This window comes from Herpailurus yagouaroundi, unplaced genomic scaffold (genome assembly GCF_014898765.1).
Source record: "Herpailurus yagouaroundi ecotype Mexico unplaced genomic scaffold, PumYag 205, whole genome shotgun sequence".
NCBI classification, from domain to species: Eukaryota; Metazoa; Chordata; class Mammalia; order Carnivora; family Felidae; genus Herpailurus; species Herpailurus yagouaroundi.
Window position 1 is genome coordinate 7,893,480 of NW_024412436.1, and position 15,870 is coordinate 7,909,349.

Sequence of the window (15,870 nt, forward strand, 5' to 3'; positions counted from 1 at the left end):
GACAACTCAGAGCCTGGAGCCTGCTTTGGATTCTGTGTCTCCCTCTCTCTGCCCCTCCCTTGCTCATGTTCTGTCGCTCTTTCTTGCTCAAAAAAAATAAACATTAAAAAAAGATTATTTTTAAATCTTTGAGTGCAAAAGCCTTTTTCAAACATCCTCTCTCAGAAAGGTATCCATGTTTGTTTTTGTTTTAAGTTTATTTTATTTTGAGAGAGAAAGAACAAATAGGGGAGGGTCAGGGGGTTGGCAGAGAGGATCCAAAGTAGGCTCTGTGCTGGTAGCAGAGACCCTAATGTGGGATTCGAACTCACAGACTGAGGTGACCTGAGCTGAAGTTGGACTTTTAACTAACTAAGCCTTCCAGGCACCTCCCTTTTATTTTTGAGTAAAGAGAAAAAACATGGAACGTATGTATGACACGGTGTTTTTGTTTAAATATTCACAAATACTCAGGCACACTGTGTTATGTTTATATAATCACAGTAGAAAGTCGGAAAGATACCAAAATTATTTACAGCGACAGGACTGGAAATGTAGAAAGTACTTTTGCAAAAGAAGTTATGTCTGGACATTAAGGCATCTTTTTATTATTATTCTTGCTCTCAGAAGTTGTCAGGAGTCTGTCACTCCTGTTTTAGTGAAACTCCCCAGAATTTTCCCCCTTGCTCCCCAATATCCATCTTTAATATCTAAAATAAAACCTTTTTTTTTTTTTTTTTTTTTAAACATTTATTCCTTTTTGAGAGAGACAGAGTGTGAGCGGGGAAGGGGCAAAGCAAGAAGATACAGAATACAAAGCGGGCTCCAGGCTCTGAGCTGTCAACACAGAACCCGACTCGGGACTTGAGCTCACAAATCGTGAGATCATGGCGTGAGCCGAAGTCAGACACTTAACCAACTGAGCCACCCAGGCACCCCAAACCTTTTTTTTCTTAACCTCAAACCTCTCAGAACATTTCTGTCTGTTACATAAGTTATATTATTCTCTTTGCCATTTAGTTTCAAAATCTTAGGGTTATCCTTTTTCTTTCTGCCAGCTCGATCCTTCTGCAGGAGATAAAGAAAAACCACCACACATCGGTACCTATCCAAGTTCTAATCTTTCTTTCTTTGTCTTGTTTCTTGCTCTCTCCCTTTTCCCCTCACCAACACCCCAAGACAAGATTTCATCTTTCACGTGTGAACTTTTCCGTTCTTCGTACCTTCTCTGGTAGTTGCATCATTCTGAAAGCCTTGTTTTATCTTCCTCACTCTTTACTATCCTAAACAACAACAACAAAATGTTGATGGCTCCATGTTTCCCACAGGGTAAAAATCAACCCTTGGATAGAAAAGGCTAAATGTGAGTAGCGATGTGTTTGACCAACTTATTCAAAACAAAATTCACTTCTACGTGTAAAAAAGAAAACTATCCAAGATACGTTACTAAGTAGAATCGAAATATATTAAGTGAACATGTTTACACATTGCTTATCAGTTATTTTTCTGTTCTGTTCTAGTAGAACAGTATCTAGTATCTACAGCTACTAGTTCAAAGTTAACTAAAGGTAGTTGCTTGAACAGAACAGTGTTAAAAGGAGCATTTATTCTTCAGATTCCCGGGCTGTATAAATCTAGTTCTGTGGACAATCTTTCTGCGACCAGGATCAAGCCTCTAGTTCCAGCCCGAGCCAGTGGGCTCAGCAAGAAGCCATCAAACATCCAGAAGAGAAATCATCATAATGCAGAGAACAGGCCAGGATTGCAGATAAAAATCAATGAGCTCTGGAAAAATTTTGGATTTAAAAAGTGAGTTGCCGTGTTACTTCTAAGATAGGATAAGTTATTGTTTTTTTGTAACTTCAATTACTTTCTCCCATTTCTTTCTATTTTCATTTGAGTCAGTTTTGTTTTCTATTACCCTATAAGAATTATTTTTCTCTATTCTCTTTAGCTCTTTTTAAGTATATTTAATTTTAGTGTCTATGCCTTCTTGTGAAAAGATGCCAGACTGAAAATCCTGAGTTCCTGGTCTGGCTTCGGGGTCTTTTGTTGAAGCAGATTACTTTTTCTGGCCTAAGTGTCTCAGCTTTGTTCTGTTATCACTCCGGATTGTGATGAGAGTAGGGTTGTTCTAGACACGGGGATGGGATAATAATGCTGCATCACACTTCTTGATTTAAAGCAATTTGTTTCCCTAGATCATCACATCTAAAGTGGGGAGAATCATCCAGTGTCTATGATGAATGTGCCAGGTTTCTAATGTAGGGGGCAGACCCTATTTTAATAGAATTGATCTTCTGTATATGTATGTTTTTTGAGCCGTAGTACTTCCTTCTGTTAGACTACAAAATTAGCCTTGGAGTAGCTGTGATTTATAATTAACTTATTCTCTTGTTCTTCTCAATAAAGCAAATGTGCTAAGAGTAGAGGGAGGGAAACTTACATGGGTGGTGGGATTAAATCTTATCTAATAGAAATGTTGTCACAATCAGATTAAATGGATGGTATGAGGGGACACGCTTTAAATAAGCAAGTGCCAGACAACTATTTTCTTATTTTGCATTGTGTAAAGTCTAGGATTATACCATATCGCAGCAGTTCTCAAACGTTTGCTTCCAGGCATCTTTTACACCCTTAAAAATTACTAAGGGCCCCAAAATACTTTGGTTTACATGATTATACCTGTCAGCACTTAACTATCTTAGAAATTAAAATGGACATTTTAAAATATTTATCTTTAACAGTGACAAGCCCATATTAAAATCAATAGTATATTATTACATAAAATAAGTATGGTTGTTTTGCAAATCTTTACTGTGGTTTAACAGGATTGAACTGGATTCTTATGTCTGCTTCTGTGTTCGATCTGTTATGGTAGATTGTTTTGGTTGAAGTATAGGACTAAAATCTGGCTCCACACATATTTTTGGCTGGGAAACATATAATTTAATAGACTTTTTGTTTAGTTGTAAATTTTCTACTTTGACATTATACCAAAATTCAACAAGTGATGGTTTCTTAAAGGTTGCAGTGTAGAGTCTGAAACTTGTCAGCCAACTTTGCATATTGTTACATTACCATCCATTGGTCCAGATTGCACCTTGAGTGCCTCTTTTATTCATGCATGAAGTGGTCATTTAGGAAATGTTGTCTTACTGAGTTACCTTCCAAATGTTGACACATTTCATTTTACAGTATAAAGAAATCACAATCTTATCAGCAAAGTCTTTAAGTATTAGGAAGTTTTCCAAAATCTTAGCTTTCTCTTGAAAGCTTGAATTTTATCCTCGGCAACAAATACTGTTAGTCGATCACCTAAATTTGAATAACCCTAATAGTGTCACACGTGCTTTTTTTTCCTGGAGATAACCATCACCATCCTTCAGTACCAACAAAAGTGCCTCCTTGGTTTCCCATTTTCTCACACTAAGAGGTTGAAGGTTGAGATTTAATAAAGTTAATGATTTTTACTGCTTTTTTAAGGACATTCTTAAGCGAGGCTGGCTTTTTTTTAACTACAAGTGCATGGAGCTGGAGAATACAAATACTGCTTGTATTTCTCGCGTCGCTTGGGGCCGCTGTCTTGACTCGTGCTGAGTTGCCAGTAGTTTCTACGTCAGTTCAGCTTTTGGATGAACACGTGTCAGCATGGTGGAAAAGGCAGATAAAGTGTGAATATTATTATGAAATAGTTTTGATCTTGTAAACCCCCCGAAACGGTCTTGAGAATTTTTAGGAGACCGTGGGCCATATTTCGAGAACTGCTACTAAAGAGAAATTGAGGCTGCAGAAGTATTCCTAAGTGTGTTCCTAATAGGATGTTTATAGACCTAGAGATTTTCAGCCCAAAAAAAAAAAAAAAAAAAAAAAGGTTGTGAGGAGGCAGGAGTAAAAGATAGGGCTTAAACCTTATTCATGCTTCACTTAGGTTGGTTCTTAGCCAGACTGGAGAAGGGTGCTAAGGAGAAAGGAACTAAAGGTTCTTTATTGGAATCATTCTTTCTTAGCTAGTACATATTTAGCAGTGGCCTTGCACCTGCTTTAAAAGGTGATTTAGGAAGCAGGAAGGGGGAACTGAGAAGCAAAACTCACATTTTATTGGGATACTCAGAAGAGAGACAAATTAGAAGGTCTTGTCTTCATATATCTCTCTTTTGTCTAGGTAGACTATTCTCTAATAACTAGTACCCTAAAAACACCAAATTCATTTTCTTGTATTTTGCAGAGATTTTGAAAAGCTTCCTTCTTGTAAGAAGCCAGATCCCCTGTCGCCAGTCAAAGACAACATCCAACTAACTCCAGAAGCAGAAGAGGATATATTTAACAAATCTGAATGCATGCGTGTTCAGAGAGCAATATTCCAATAAATGCAGGCAGCTGGGAGGCTATTGCCTGCAAGACAATCTCTATCAATTTGAAGTGCTGTTTTGGAAAGGGGCAGTTACCAGACTGAAAGATTTATGCATAGATGTAATGCCATTTTTTAAATAGAGTACATTTTGTATATTAACTGTAACTATTTCTTTTGTTCAGCTTTTTATATTTTGTAAGAAGCTAAAATAGAGAAATAATTTTATCTTTGACAGTTTTTGGAAGTTTTGATGTTTTGGGGCAAGGCCCCTGGAATTTAGAAAAATCTACTCTGAAGGTTTCTGTCATGTTGTCAAGTGTAAGGATAGTAAATGAAAAGCCACAATTCTGTAATCATTTTATCCTGGAGGGAATCACTGTATTTCCTCTCAGGGTTGAATTGGAAATAAAGTTTCTGGAATGGGAGGGATAGCTGGAAAGGTTAAAGTGTGAGCTGAAAATCCCTTAACTAGAGTCTTAGGTGTGGTGTAAGACACTAAAGCGTTAGGGTCTGTGAAGGGTACACTCGACAGGGGTGGTCAGGTGTAGCAGACTAGGAGTCTGGAGTTCTCTTGTCCAGAAAGAGAGTGGATGCAGAATTGAATACGAGAGGCTAATGTCCAGGAGGAGACAAGAGCCCGGAACAGGGGTTTCGTCTCCATATCTATTGAGCTCATAAGGTATTACCCATGTGGTGAACGTGAGGAAAACAAGACCTTATACGTGTGAACATGGAGAAAACAATCAGACTGTAATCATTAACTTGTATGTGTAAGAATCAAAAGGTCTAGGGGGCAAGTGGAGTTTGTGATCAAGGTATATTGGCTCCAGACGGAAAGCAATTTGCTGCAGGTGATATAACAAGTTACTTGTGATCCCATTACAATATGTCACTAGCTAACCTTGGGTGCTTTCGCCCAGTGGTGGCGGCTTTCCACCCTAAGCTGTTTTTCTAACCCATTTATGTAAGTAGAACCTATTTCCCCACAGTCAGGTACCTAGAAAAACCGAGCCATGCAGGTGAAAAAACCAGCCATGCAGGTGAATATCTGAAGGAAGGAAAACTCTGGCAGGGGGCAGAGGGTTTACCTGAGATACAGAGGATAAAGGAAAGAGATCCAAATTATTTTAATTTTTAAATAAGATGTGATAGAGGACTCTTGGATAAAGAGTCAGAATGGGAAAAAAAAAATAGGAAACACCATAAAAATTTTTAAAAACCAACAATCTGGAAAAAAAAAACAAATTTGAACTCTGAATGTTTCCTGTTATAGAACAAATTAAGAATGTGAGTCAAACATGGTCTACAAATGTTTATCTCCTTGCCCATTTAAATTTTTTTTTTTTTCAACGTTTATTTTTGGGACAGAGAGAGAGCATGAACGGGGGAGGGGCAGAGAGAGAGGGAGACACAGAATCAGAAACAGGCTCCAGGCTCCAAGCCATCAGCCCAGAGCCCGACGCGGGGCTCGAACTCACGGACCGCGAGATCGTGACCTGGCTGAAGTCGGACGCTTAACCGACTGCGCCACCCAGGCGCCCCTCCTTGCCCATTTAAAATGCCACTTAACTGACAGAAAAGGAATAAAACAGTTTAAATCCATAAAGGTTAACCGAGGAAGAGACATCAGGCAAGGAAATAGATGGATAAGTGGTGAGTGATTTAGCAAAGAAATGATCAATTCTGCAGTGGTAGAAGCCAACAGGAGGCAGACTTCAGATGGGCTCAGCAACTGGCAACACAGCTTCCTTCAAAACCAGGGGCTGGAGGTAAATCTGAAAATGGAGCTGGCTGAAAACATTCAAAACTGGTATAGGAGGGTGGGAGATGGCAGCCATGCCATGGATTATCAGCCTCCAAATCCCCACATAACCAAGTGGATATCAAAATCAAACACTTATGGGGCGCCTGGGTGGCGCAGTCGGTTAGGCCTCCGACTTCAGCCAGGTCACGATCTCGCGGTCCGTGAGTTCGAGCCCCGCGTCGGGCTCTGGGCTGATGGCTCAGAGCCTGGAGCCTGTTTCCGATTCTGTGTCTCCCTCTCTCTCTGCCCCTCGCCCGTTCATGCTCTGTCTCTCTCTGTCCCAAAAATAAATAAACGTTGGGAAAAAAAAAATTAAAAAAAAAAAATCAAACACTTATGAACAGCATTACGACACAGATGATGGAGTTTCCTTAAATCCCAAGATATAAGTGGGTGAAGACAAGCTCCCAACAGCAAGACCACAGGATGGAGAATCAGGAAGGCAACAGGGAGTCTACTGGAGCTGAGAACAGAATTCCAGAATAACCATTAAAACATAGTAGGTCATGTTGGACCCAGGAAAGCCTTCCCCACTCCTGTGGTAAGTGCTTGGGGCCTGTGTGACCTCTGAAGGAACTAGTGCTGACTGGTCCACGTGAACTGTTGCCACTTAGCTGCCGACTTGGCCAAGGCTCCTTCTGGGACAGGGTCCCCCATGGAAGAAAACTGGTGAGAGGAAGCCCGAAATTGAGCAGGACAAACAACAGAAGCAAAGGAGAGAGAGATGGTTGAAATAGTGGGAGGAGCAAAGGATGACCAAGAAATCTCCGCAGAATACCTGTTTTTGAACACTTAGAAACATTTGATGTTCAAGAAGCTCCCATGAACTGTGCTTCCTTCTCAAAGAAAACTAATTTTACTTGAAACCACGAGAAAGCTTTTGGATCAATCTCATATGATAATTTAAAAAGCAGAATAACATCTTTATAGATATTGAAAATCTACCAAAAGTCCACAGAGCAGATGAAAAACAGTCCGTTTGAAAAATGTAAAAATTAAGAAAAAGGAATATAGATATGAAGGAAATTTAGAATTGGAAAAATTTAAGGCAAACCCAGAAAAGCATTAGAAATGGACATTTCAGAAGTGAAAACTAAACCAGAAGTAATACAAGATAACAGATACTACAGATAATACCTTACAAGATGGGAAGTAAAAATCTGGACAAAACGGAAAGAAAAAAAAAAAGATTAGGAAGCAACAAATATTGAAGATAGGGACAGAAGGTGCAATATACAGGTAATAGTCTCTAAAGGAAAAAAATTGTAATTTCAGAAAACTCTAATAAAAAAAAAAATTGAAACTTTTTAAAGGGCACTCATACCCAAGATTATTGATCCAAAACATGCAACACCAAGACCTAAGTAACAAAGTTACTGAAAAAGAAATCCTTGGGGTAAGCAAAAACAGATTTTTCCACAATTACTTTTTACTTGAACATTTTGGTGGCACCTGGGTGGCTCAGTCAGTTAAGCATCCGACTTCAGCTCAGGTCACGATCTCGCGGTCTGTGAGTTTGAGCCCCGCGTCGGGCTCTCTGGGCTGATGGCTCAGAGCCTGGAGCCTGCTTTGGATTCTGTGTCTCCCTCTCTCTCTGCCCCTCCCCTGTTCATGCTGTCTCTCTCTGTCTCAAAAATAAATAAACGTTAAAAAAAATTAAAAAAAGAAAAAGAAAATGAACATTTTGAACATACTCCAGGCAAGAATTTGGGGAATAGTGTTCCCTTAAGTTATTCCTGAAGAACCTATCAGAAAATGAGCTCCTTTACAAAACCAAAATAACTAGAGAAATAGCATCATAAAGACTAGTGGTGGGCATTTAATATAGCAGCCTGTGTATATAGAAATTGGACTTAAGGGGCCCCTAATTGTCTCAGTTGGTTAAGCATCTGACTTCAGCTCTGGTCATGATCTCCCAGTTAGTGGGTTGGAGCACCACATCCGGCTCTGTGCTGACAGCTCAGCCTGGAGGCTGCTTCAGATTCTGTGTCTCCCTCTCTTGCTTGCTACCTCCCCTCTCCGTCCTCCCCACCGCCACTCATGCTCTCTCAAAAATAAAACATTAAAAAGATTTTTGTATTTTAATTGGAGTTCTAAGCAAGACAGTGTGATGTGCAACGGCTTCATGTCCAGATGATAGTAAAACTAAAAAAGAGGAAAGCAGGTGCAGAAACATTTGGCTTAGCTCATGGTATCTGATAGTGTTGTTAGTTTAGACTGTTGGGTGTATAATGTGGACATTTATGGGATATTTTAAAAAAATTTTTTCAATGTTTGTTTATTTTTGAGAGAGAGAGTGTGAGTAGGGAAGGGGCAGAGAGAGAGGGAGACACAGAATTCAAAGCAGTCTCCAGGCTCTGAGCCGTCAGCACAGCCTGATGTGGGGCTCAAACCCGTGAACCATAAGATCATGACCTGGGCTGGTCAGGCACCCAACTGACTGAGCCACCCAAGCGCCCCTTTAATCCCTGTAGTTATAAATTTGAGTTGGAAGTAGTGATAGAAACTTAAATATGTGTGTATGTATACACTCGTTATATGCATATATGCTGCATGTATACATGCTGAAGAGACCTAGGAAAAATTAACTAATCCAGTACTAGTAAGCATTGCTCAGCTTATAGGCTTTTTTTTTAGACAAGTCTTTATTTTTTTTAATGTTTATGTTTAACAAGTCTTTCTTAAAAAAATTTTAATGTTTATTTTAAACAAATTTATTTTTTTTCTTTTTTTTTAATTTTTTTAAGGTTTATTCATTTCTCAGAGACAGAGACACAGAGGGTGAGTGGGGGAGGGGCAGAGAGAGAGGGAGACAGAATCTGAAACAGGCTTCAGGCTCTGAGCTGTCAGCACAGATCCCGATGCGGGGCTTGAATTCATGGACTACAAGACCATGACCTGAGCTGAAGTCAGACACCCAACTGACTGAGCCACCCAGGTGCCCCTATTTATTTATTTATTTGTTTGTTTATTTATTTATTTATTTATTTATAATGTCTATTTGGGGAGAGAGAGTGTGTGAGTGGGCAGGGACAAAGAGAAAGAGGGAGAGAGAGAATCCCAAGCAAGCTCCTTGCTGTCAGCACAGAGCCTGATGAGCAATTCAATCTCACAAACAGATCATAACCTGAACCAAAATCAAGAGTCAGATGCTTAACCCACCGGGCCACCAAGGTGCCCCACTCAACTTTAAGTCTTAAAATACTATTTTTTATCAAAGGAAACCAGAACATCTTGGGGGGGGGGGGGGAAGTGCCTGGCAGAAAATATATAAGAAAGCCCTGGAATAGCTTATTAAAACAGAAGCTAAGACGGGAGCCAACTTGAAGAGGCCCAAATATGGTTAAAGTTGATCTTGAAAAAAGGGTAATAATTGCAACTTACTGAAATGCATCAGAAACAGATTAAAGACAAATGCTCACCTTCAGAGTGATAGGGTATGCAACTCATCATCTTGAAAACAGGGAAATAAAGGAGAAACATCAATCATTTTCTTCTTTCCTCTGAACCGCACCACTGTGTAACCAAACAGATGAAGGAGGGAAAGAAAACTTTTTAGTGTTCCAATAATGAAAAAGAAGTGAGATCATAATCACCGTTTTGCAGCCGCTGGTGGATTAATGGATTTACACGTTGAGCGTCAGCTGCAGTTAAAACCCCAAAAGAGACAGCTGGACACATTATACCTCTTAGTGAAAGAACTCAGCATCCTCTTACAGTCTTGCCAAGGGATGGGAGGGGAGTCTGGTCATGCCTCTAGGTGCAGCTGCCAAAACGTAGGAACAAGGAGGACAGAGGAACGTGTGGAACTGTATCTTAAATGTGCAGTTAGCACAGTCCAGAATGGGAAGCCACAGATTTAATACGCTGGGATTTTCAACGGGCGAGCTAAGGAAAGGGATAAGGAGGGGAAGTCCATATGTTTTTGAAAGCTGGATAAAAACTGAAATAGATTGTTTAGGGAGGCACACTGTTGATAAAGCAATAAAGATACAAGGCAGTGATAACTAAAATTCAGGCGAGTGGTTACTCCAGGGAGGAGGAGGGCATTGATGTTAGGAAAAAGCACATGGAGGGGATTCTGGGAGTGGCTGGCAGTTTTATAAGAACTTAGGCTATTTAGCTCTTTTGTGTAGTTTTCTGTTTTATGATATTTTTAAATAGTAATTCATCATACTGAAGATGTAATTGATTGTCAGGGGCACCATTATTTTATTTTTACCACTGAAAGAAGAAAATCTGTTATACTGACACCACCAACTTTAAGACACACTATTTTCAAAAATGTTACAATGTGTACCTTAGACTAGATGAAATGCAGCACTTAGATATCACAGGTCTTGTCCCTCATACACAAAATCCAGCAGCTATCCCCACTTCCCAACGACTTGAAGTTTACTCTGGACAGTCAGCACCAGACAGCTGCTGAACTTTAAAGACCAAGAGCATAGTGGAGGGACAGGTGGGGTGTTGCCGTTGGCAAGAAGGAATGAGAGCTAAGCTGACAGTGTGATCCCCAGTCCCTTCTCTCTGCTCAGCCTCCCATTCTCACTTTTGCTGCTGGGATCTCAGTTACACTGTGTCACACTTTCAAAATTGTCCCATACTCTTAATGCTGTTATGTCTACCTTCTACTCTGCTTTTCGGTTTTCAGTTTAGGTCATTTCTACAGATCCATTTTCAAGTTTACCAGTTCTTTACTTGGCTCTTTATTGCTGTGTTTTTGGTTTTTATTTCTAGCGTTTCTATTTTACTCTTTGTTTTAAGTTTGTTTAATCTTTACTTTTAAGAGAGAGACAGAGTGTGAGCAGAGGAAGGGCAGAGGGAAGAGGGAAACACAGAATCTGAAGCAGGCTCTGAGCTGTCAGCACAGAGCCCAACGCAGGGCTCGAACCCACAAAAGTGAGCTCATGACCTGAGCTGAAGTCAGATGCTCAACTGACTGAGCCACCCAGGCGCCTCTCTATTTTACTCTTCTAGTGCCCATCTCTAGTGATATCCCCCATCTGTTCATGCCTATTACCTACTTTTCCTGCTGGAACACAGTCACCATAGTTATTATAAATTATTTGTCTGATATTTCCAACATCTGGCTCATCTCTGAGTCTGGTTCTGTATCTTGTGTGTTTGACAGTTTCTTTTGCCCTATTTATTTTTGTGTTTGTGTCATTGTTTTTGGTTGAATGCCATCTATGCCGATATAGAACTATAGTGACTGAAATAATGTCTATGCCCAGAAGTGGGCATGCCTCTTCTATTCATCAGAGCGGGGCATTGGGAAAGCTAGTCAGGAGTTTAATGGGGTTGGATTTGTTGTTACTACAATCATCCTAAGGGCACCACTGCCTTCATGTTCCTCTAGCGTTGCCTGTGGTTGGGTGGGGCTCTGGTGCCAGGGTTGTATTGTTTTCATCAGTGTTCCTGCAGTACCCTCAGCGTCAGCCTTCCTCATGCACCTGTGGCCCAGAAGGGGTCTCTCTCCACACCCTTGCCCCTTCCCAGCAGTAAGTGGCTGTTCCTTATTTGGTGCTTGTTTATTGACGAGGTACAGCCTTGAGGTTACCCTATTATTAAATGCTATTATTAAATGTGTCAGTTACATTAGACTTTGCAATCCACTACATAATAAAAGCATTATCCTCCTTTGTTTCTCAACTCCCAGCAAGATCCTGGCAAAAGGGCCAGTGTTCCTCATTCCTCTTATTGACGCCTAGCTACCAAGTGCTGAACGTTATACCGCACCTCGTGTCTTTCAAAACACACTTTGGTGTTTAACACTTGTTGACTTATGATTTAGGGGAGGCAAAAGAATCATTGAAGAATTCCAGATAGTAATCTATCTGCCTAAAATAAGTGACTTTGGGTTAACCACAGAAGCTGTGTTGTCTTTTTTCTTGTGGGACAAACATGAGGGGTTGCCATGTAACTCAGAAGTTTACAACTCCAAGATTCGGGGAATAAAACACAGTGAACTGATTTCTGAGTAACCATTTAAAGACTGTTCCACAAGATCCACAAGAGGGCAGCCCCTCCACATTGCTTGATATCTGAAGGGCGAGTACAAGCACCTGTAAGTCTATTTTAAAAATCCTCTCGTACAATGCTTTATTTTTATTTCTTTTAATTATACAAATAGAGCACAAATGTAGTCTCACTTACAAAAATTCTAGCATTACACACCAGCTTCAAGTCTCTTTTGATTAGTACCCCAATCCTAATCCCCTCCCCCTATTATCAGGTTGATGGAAAATTATGAAGTTTTATTTTATGTGATTTTTTAAAACACGATTTCTGCAGCTAACTTTTTAAAATCTACATGTGACTTGAATATCTTTTCCTGTTAATATACATAGATTAACTTGTTTTTAATTCTTCTCCATAACACGTGTCATGGTTTACTTAATTGTCTCTCAATTAATGACTTTTAGATTTTTTTTTCAGTATTCAAACATTTCCTCAAATATTTCAGTACTGCATTTTGAAAAAAAGTGAAGAGCCTCACAAGATTTCATAGTAAGTAAGATTTTAAAGTGAATTTATTAACCAAAGTAGGAATAGTTTTAAAATTTTACTAGCCACAAATATATGAAGTCAATTTATAGAAAAGGGACTAAAAGGGAAAAGCACTTGGCAGCCTTCCTTGGAAGCATTAGATTTATTCCATTCCCTGATGTAAATCATCCTGGATGCCATGCCTGTTAGGGCATTTTACAAGTGTATTTTTGTCCTAGACTGGATCAGACCCAAGCAACAAATGGCCTTGTTGATGCAGAGGACAAAGACAAGAAAGGAGTGACCAAGTGTGGTCATCCCAGTGTGGGTCGGAGCTGTGTCTTAGTTGTCTCTGTATCCTCTGCAATGTTAAGGAAATATTTGCTGGAAATGAGCCAGAGTTATTCGTATTTCATGTACACAAGAGAAGCTAAATATAAATATGTCTGACAATGTAAAATGAGTTGTACCTACAGCAAGTATTTCTAGGGTAAAGGATAGGCCCCTCTTTGGGACTTTTTAGGATTTACAACCTGACGGAGCTTGAATGGGATGTATGTGATGGAGATAGATAAGAGGCAGTGGGGTGGGGAGTGCATTCTGCACAGGGACTTTGTGTGAGCAAAGCTTAGAGAAGGAGATGCACAGAGTGTAGCACAAAACAGACCAGCTGAGCCAGATCAGGGGGTTTGCACCAGGGGAGCAAGACGGTGGTTGGAAGTTCAGGAAGGGGCTCAGACTGCTAAGGTCTTAACCGGAGTTTGGACTTGAACTCTGGGCAGTTCCAGTGAGCAGTTATCGGGTGTGAGTGGGTAGGAAAGGGAAGGGATGGGTAGGCCAAGAATTAGTCACTGAAATATAGTTCCACTCAGAATGCCCACTGGCAACCCCCAGGTAATTGTCCTCACTTGAGATCTTACTTTTATTTGTGTATTTGTTGTTATTGTCTACTCCTCAGTAAGCTGTAAGCTCAATGAAGATGGAAAGACAGAAACTATGTAACTGTAATGACTGCTTTTCTTAGCACTTACCACAGTGCCTGTGACAGGGTAGGTATCTAAGGATTTTTTTTTTTTCTGAGTGGGTAAATGGATGAATAAAAGTATGTTGCTGTGGAGTTAAAATAATTGTTTCCATTATTATAGAAGAGGAAACAGGAGCTCATAGAAAATTTCTCCTATGGTAGCCAGCCTCATGATGGCCCCTGATGATCCCTGCCTCCTAGTATTCACATTCTTAGGTGACCCACAAGTTCCAAATCAGTTAGGAACAAGCTATTGTATAAATCAATCAAGAAATCAATTTAACCAACAAGAAAGAAAGAAAGAAAGAAAAAAGAAAGAGAGAGAAAGAAGAGAGAAAGAAAGAAAGAGAAAGAGAGAAAGAGAAAAGAAAAAGAAAGAAAGAAAGAAAGAAAAAGAAGAGAAAGAAAGAAAGACAGAAAGAAAGAAAGAAAGAAAAGAAGAGGAGAGGGAAAAAAGAATTTGCTTAGAAAAAGCAAATTAGTTTTCTCCTCTGAACATGTGTAAGCAAAGGATTTTGAGAAGACACAATTACAAGTGTAAAGTCACATGGGCACCTGAATTTCTTCTGGAAGAGAGCCAAACAGGAAAGCCTCCCACGTGAGGTGCACTGTGATGTGGGAAGAATCAAGCTTTTGTTATGTTTCACTAATGGATGTGGCGTGTATTTTTTATTGCACAGCCTGTTCTAACTACAAAGTCATTAAATGTCAGTAATGATCCTTTTTTCCAAGTAAAATATAGATAACCGTGGAAAGAAATCTTGTGAAGTTGATATGGAATATATAGAATTCTTTCTTCTTGAACATTAAGAAACAATTTGAAAGCCCACAGCTCAAGGGATTGGTTGAATGATATGCATGGAGACAGGGAAGAAAGAGACATGAGGCTAAGAGAAGAATGAGAAAGAGGTCCCAAGGCAGTTGTGTCTCTGTGGAAGATATGCCAGAGCCTGGAACTGGACTCTGGTACCTCAAGTGTCTGCCCTGACTTCCCCCACTGGGCCGAGACAGGCAGGGAATGATGGTGTCCATGGAGAAGGAGCCCTTGTATTGAAACCACTGAGAAACGCTCTACCTACTAAGTCCACGTTCCCTTTCCTCTCTGTGGACTCAAAGACTCAGAGTGAGCTCAGCAATCATTGTCCCAGCCTTCTAGGCAGGAGGAAAGGCAAAATTAAAATAAATAAAATAAAATAAAATAAAATAAAATAAAATAAAATAAAATAAAATAAAAGAGATTTTAAAAAATTATATAAAATACTACCTTTCCTTCTGTCCCTCAACAACCTGGAGAATGTTTGGTCACTTTCCTCTACGTCATTATCATTTGACAGAAGACTCTTCAAATGTCAGGTATCTCTGCATGGAATGGTGCCGGGGACACCCTCTGAAGATCACGGTGTCTCCATTCGCTATAGAGGAGATGCAAAGGGTCCTGTTTATTCTCAGGACAGGGGTAGGTCTGAATAAGACAGAGGGATGTGAGGTGAGGAGGCAGCTGACCTCAGTAGCAATACTGTGTCCCTGAAGGGGAAGCAGTCACGAAAGCCACACTGGTGCATTAGACAAGCACAGTGGGTGGAACATCGTGGCCCAGAAAGGAGATCGGATCTGCCTGTTTACTGGATCTTAGGCCAGTGAGTTCATTTCTGTGGATCCCAGTTCTATCACTTTCTAAATACAAGACCCTGAGCATGAGCATAACTGTCCTACCCACATTCCTAGAACTGCATAAATATGACAAAACGTGTTGGAAAACTGCAGAGTAAAGTGCTACTTTCATACATACCTGGGTTTTATCCCGTTTCACCTCTTTTTATCTGGGCAAATCACTCAACCTTTCTGGAGTATCTATTTCTTACGTGAACAATAGCAGTGTGTTTCGGGGTGAGGTGAAATCGATCTTCAACCTGCTCCATAACTATATTCAGTGTCCTCACGAAGCTGTTTCTACCCAGGGGTCCTAAGCTTAGGCCCATCGGTAAGCATTAGTGTGAGGACCAATGCACTACATTGTAAATCTTAATTTCTTCAACAAAAACAAATTCCTTACCGGTTGTGAGCAAAGCGGCCTTCTCAGACCAGCAAGCAGGGGGCTGTTCCAGGTCCTTCCTCAGGACTGACCTCCTCCTGCCCAGGGAGGGGGAGGGGAAGGCGGGTTGGAGATGCCTGATGTGACACAGCCCTACCTAAGGGCCTCCTTTAGCCTCCTGCAGG

The 15,870-nt window shown here is 40.3% G+C and overlaps 1 protein-coding gene across 5 annotated transcripts in view; it reads left to right on the forward strand.

Moving 5' to 3' along the window:
- The window catches only part of EXO1 (exonuclease 1), a 36,543-nt gene extending 31,771 nt beyond the window's left edge, over nucleotides 1-4,772 (forward strand). For all 5 annotated transcript variants that reach the window (XM_040451806.1, XM_040451807.1, XM_040451808.1 and 2 more), the window contains 2 exons: nucleotides 1,595-1,788; nucleotides 4,208-4,772. In XM_040451806.1, coding sequence (XP_040307740.1) covers nucleotides 1,595-1,788; nucleotides 4,208-4,349 — 336 coding nt within the window. In that variant the 3' untranslated portion in view covers nucleotides 4,350-4,772. The remainder of the gene's footprint in view (nucleotides 1-1,594; nucleotides 1,789-4,207) is intronic.
- The last annotated feature ends 11,098 nt before the right edge of the window (nucleotides 4,773-15,870 follow it).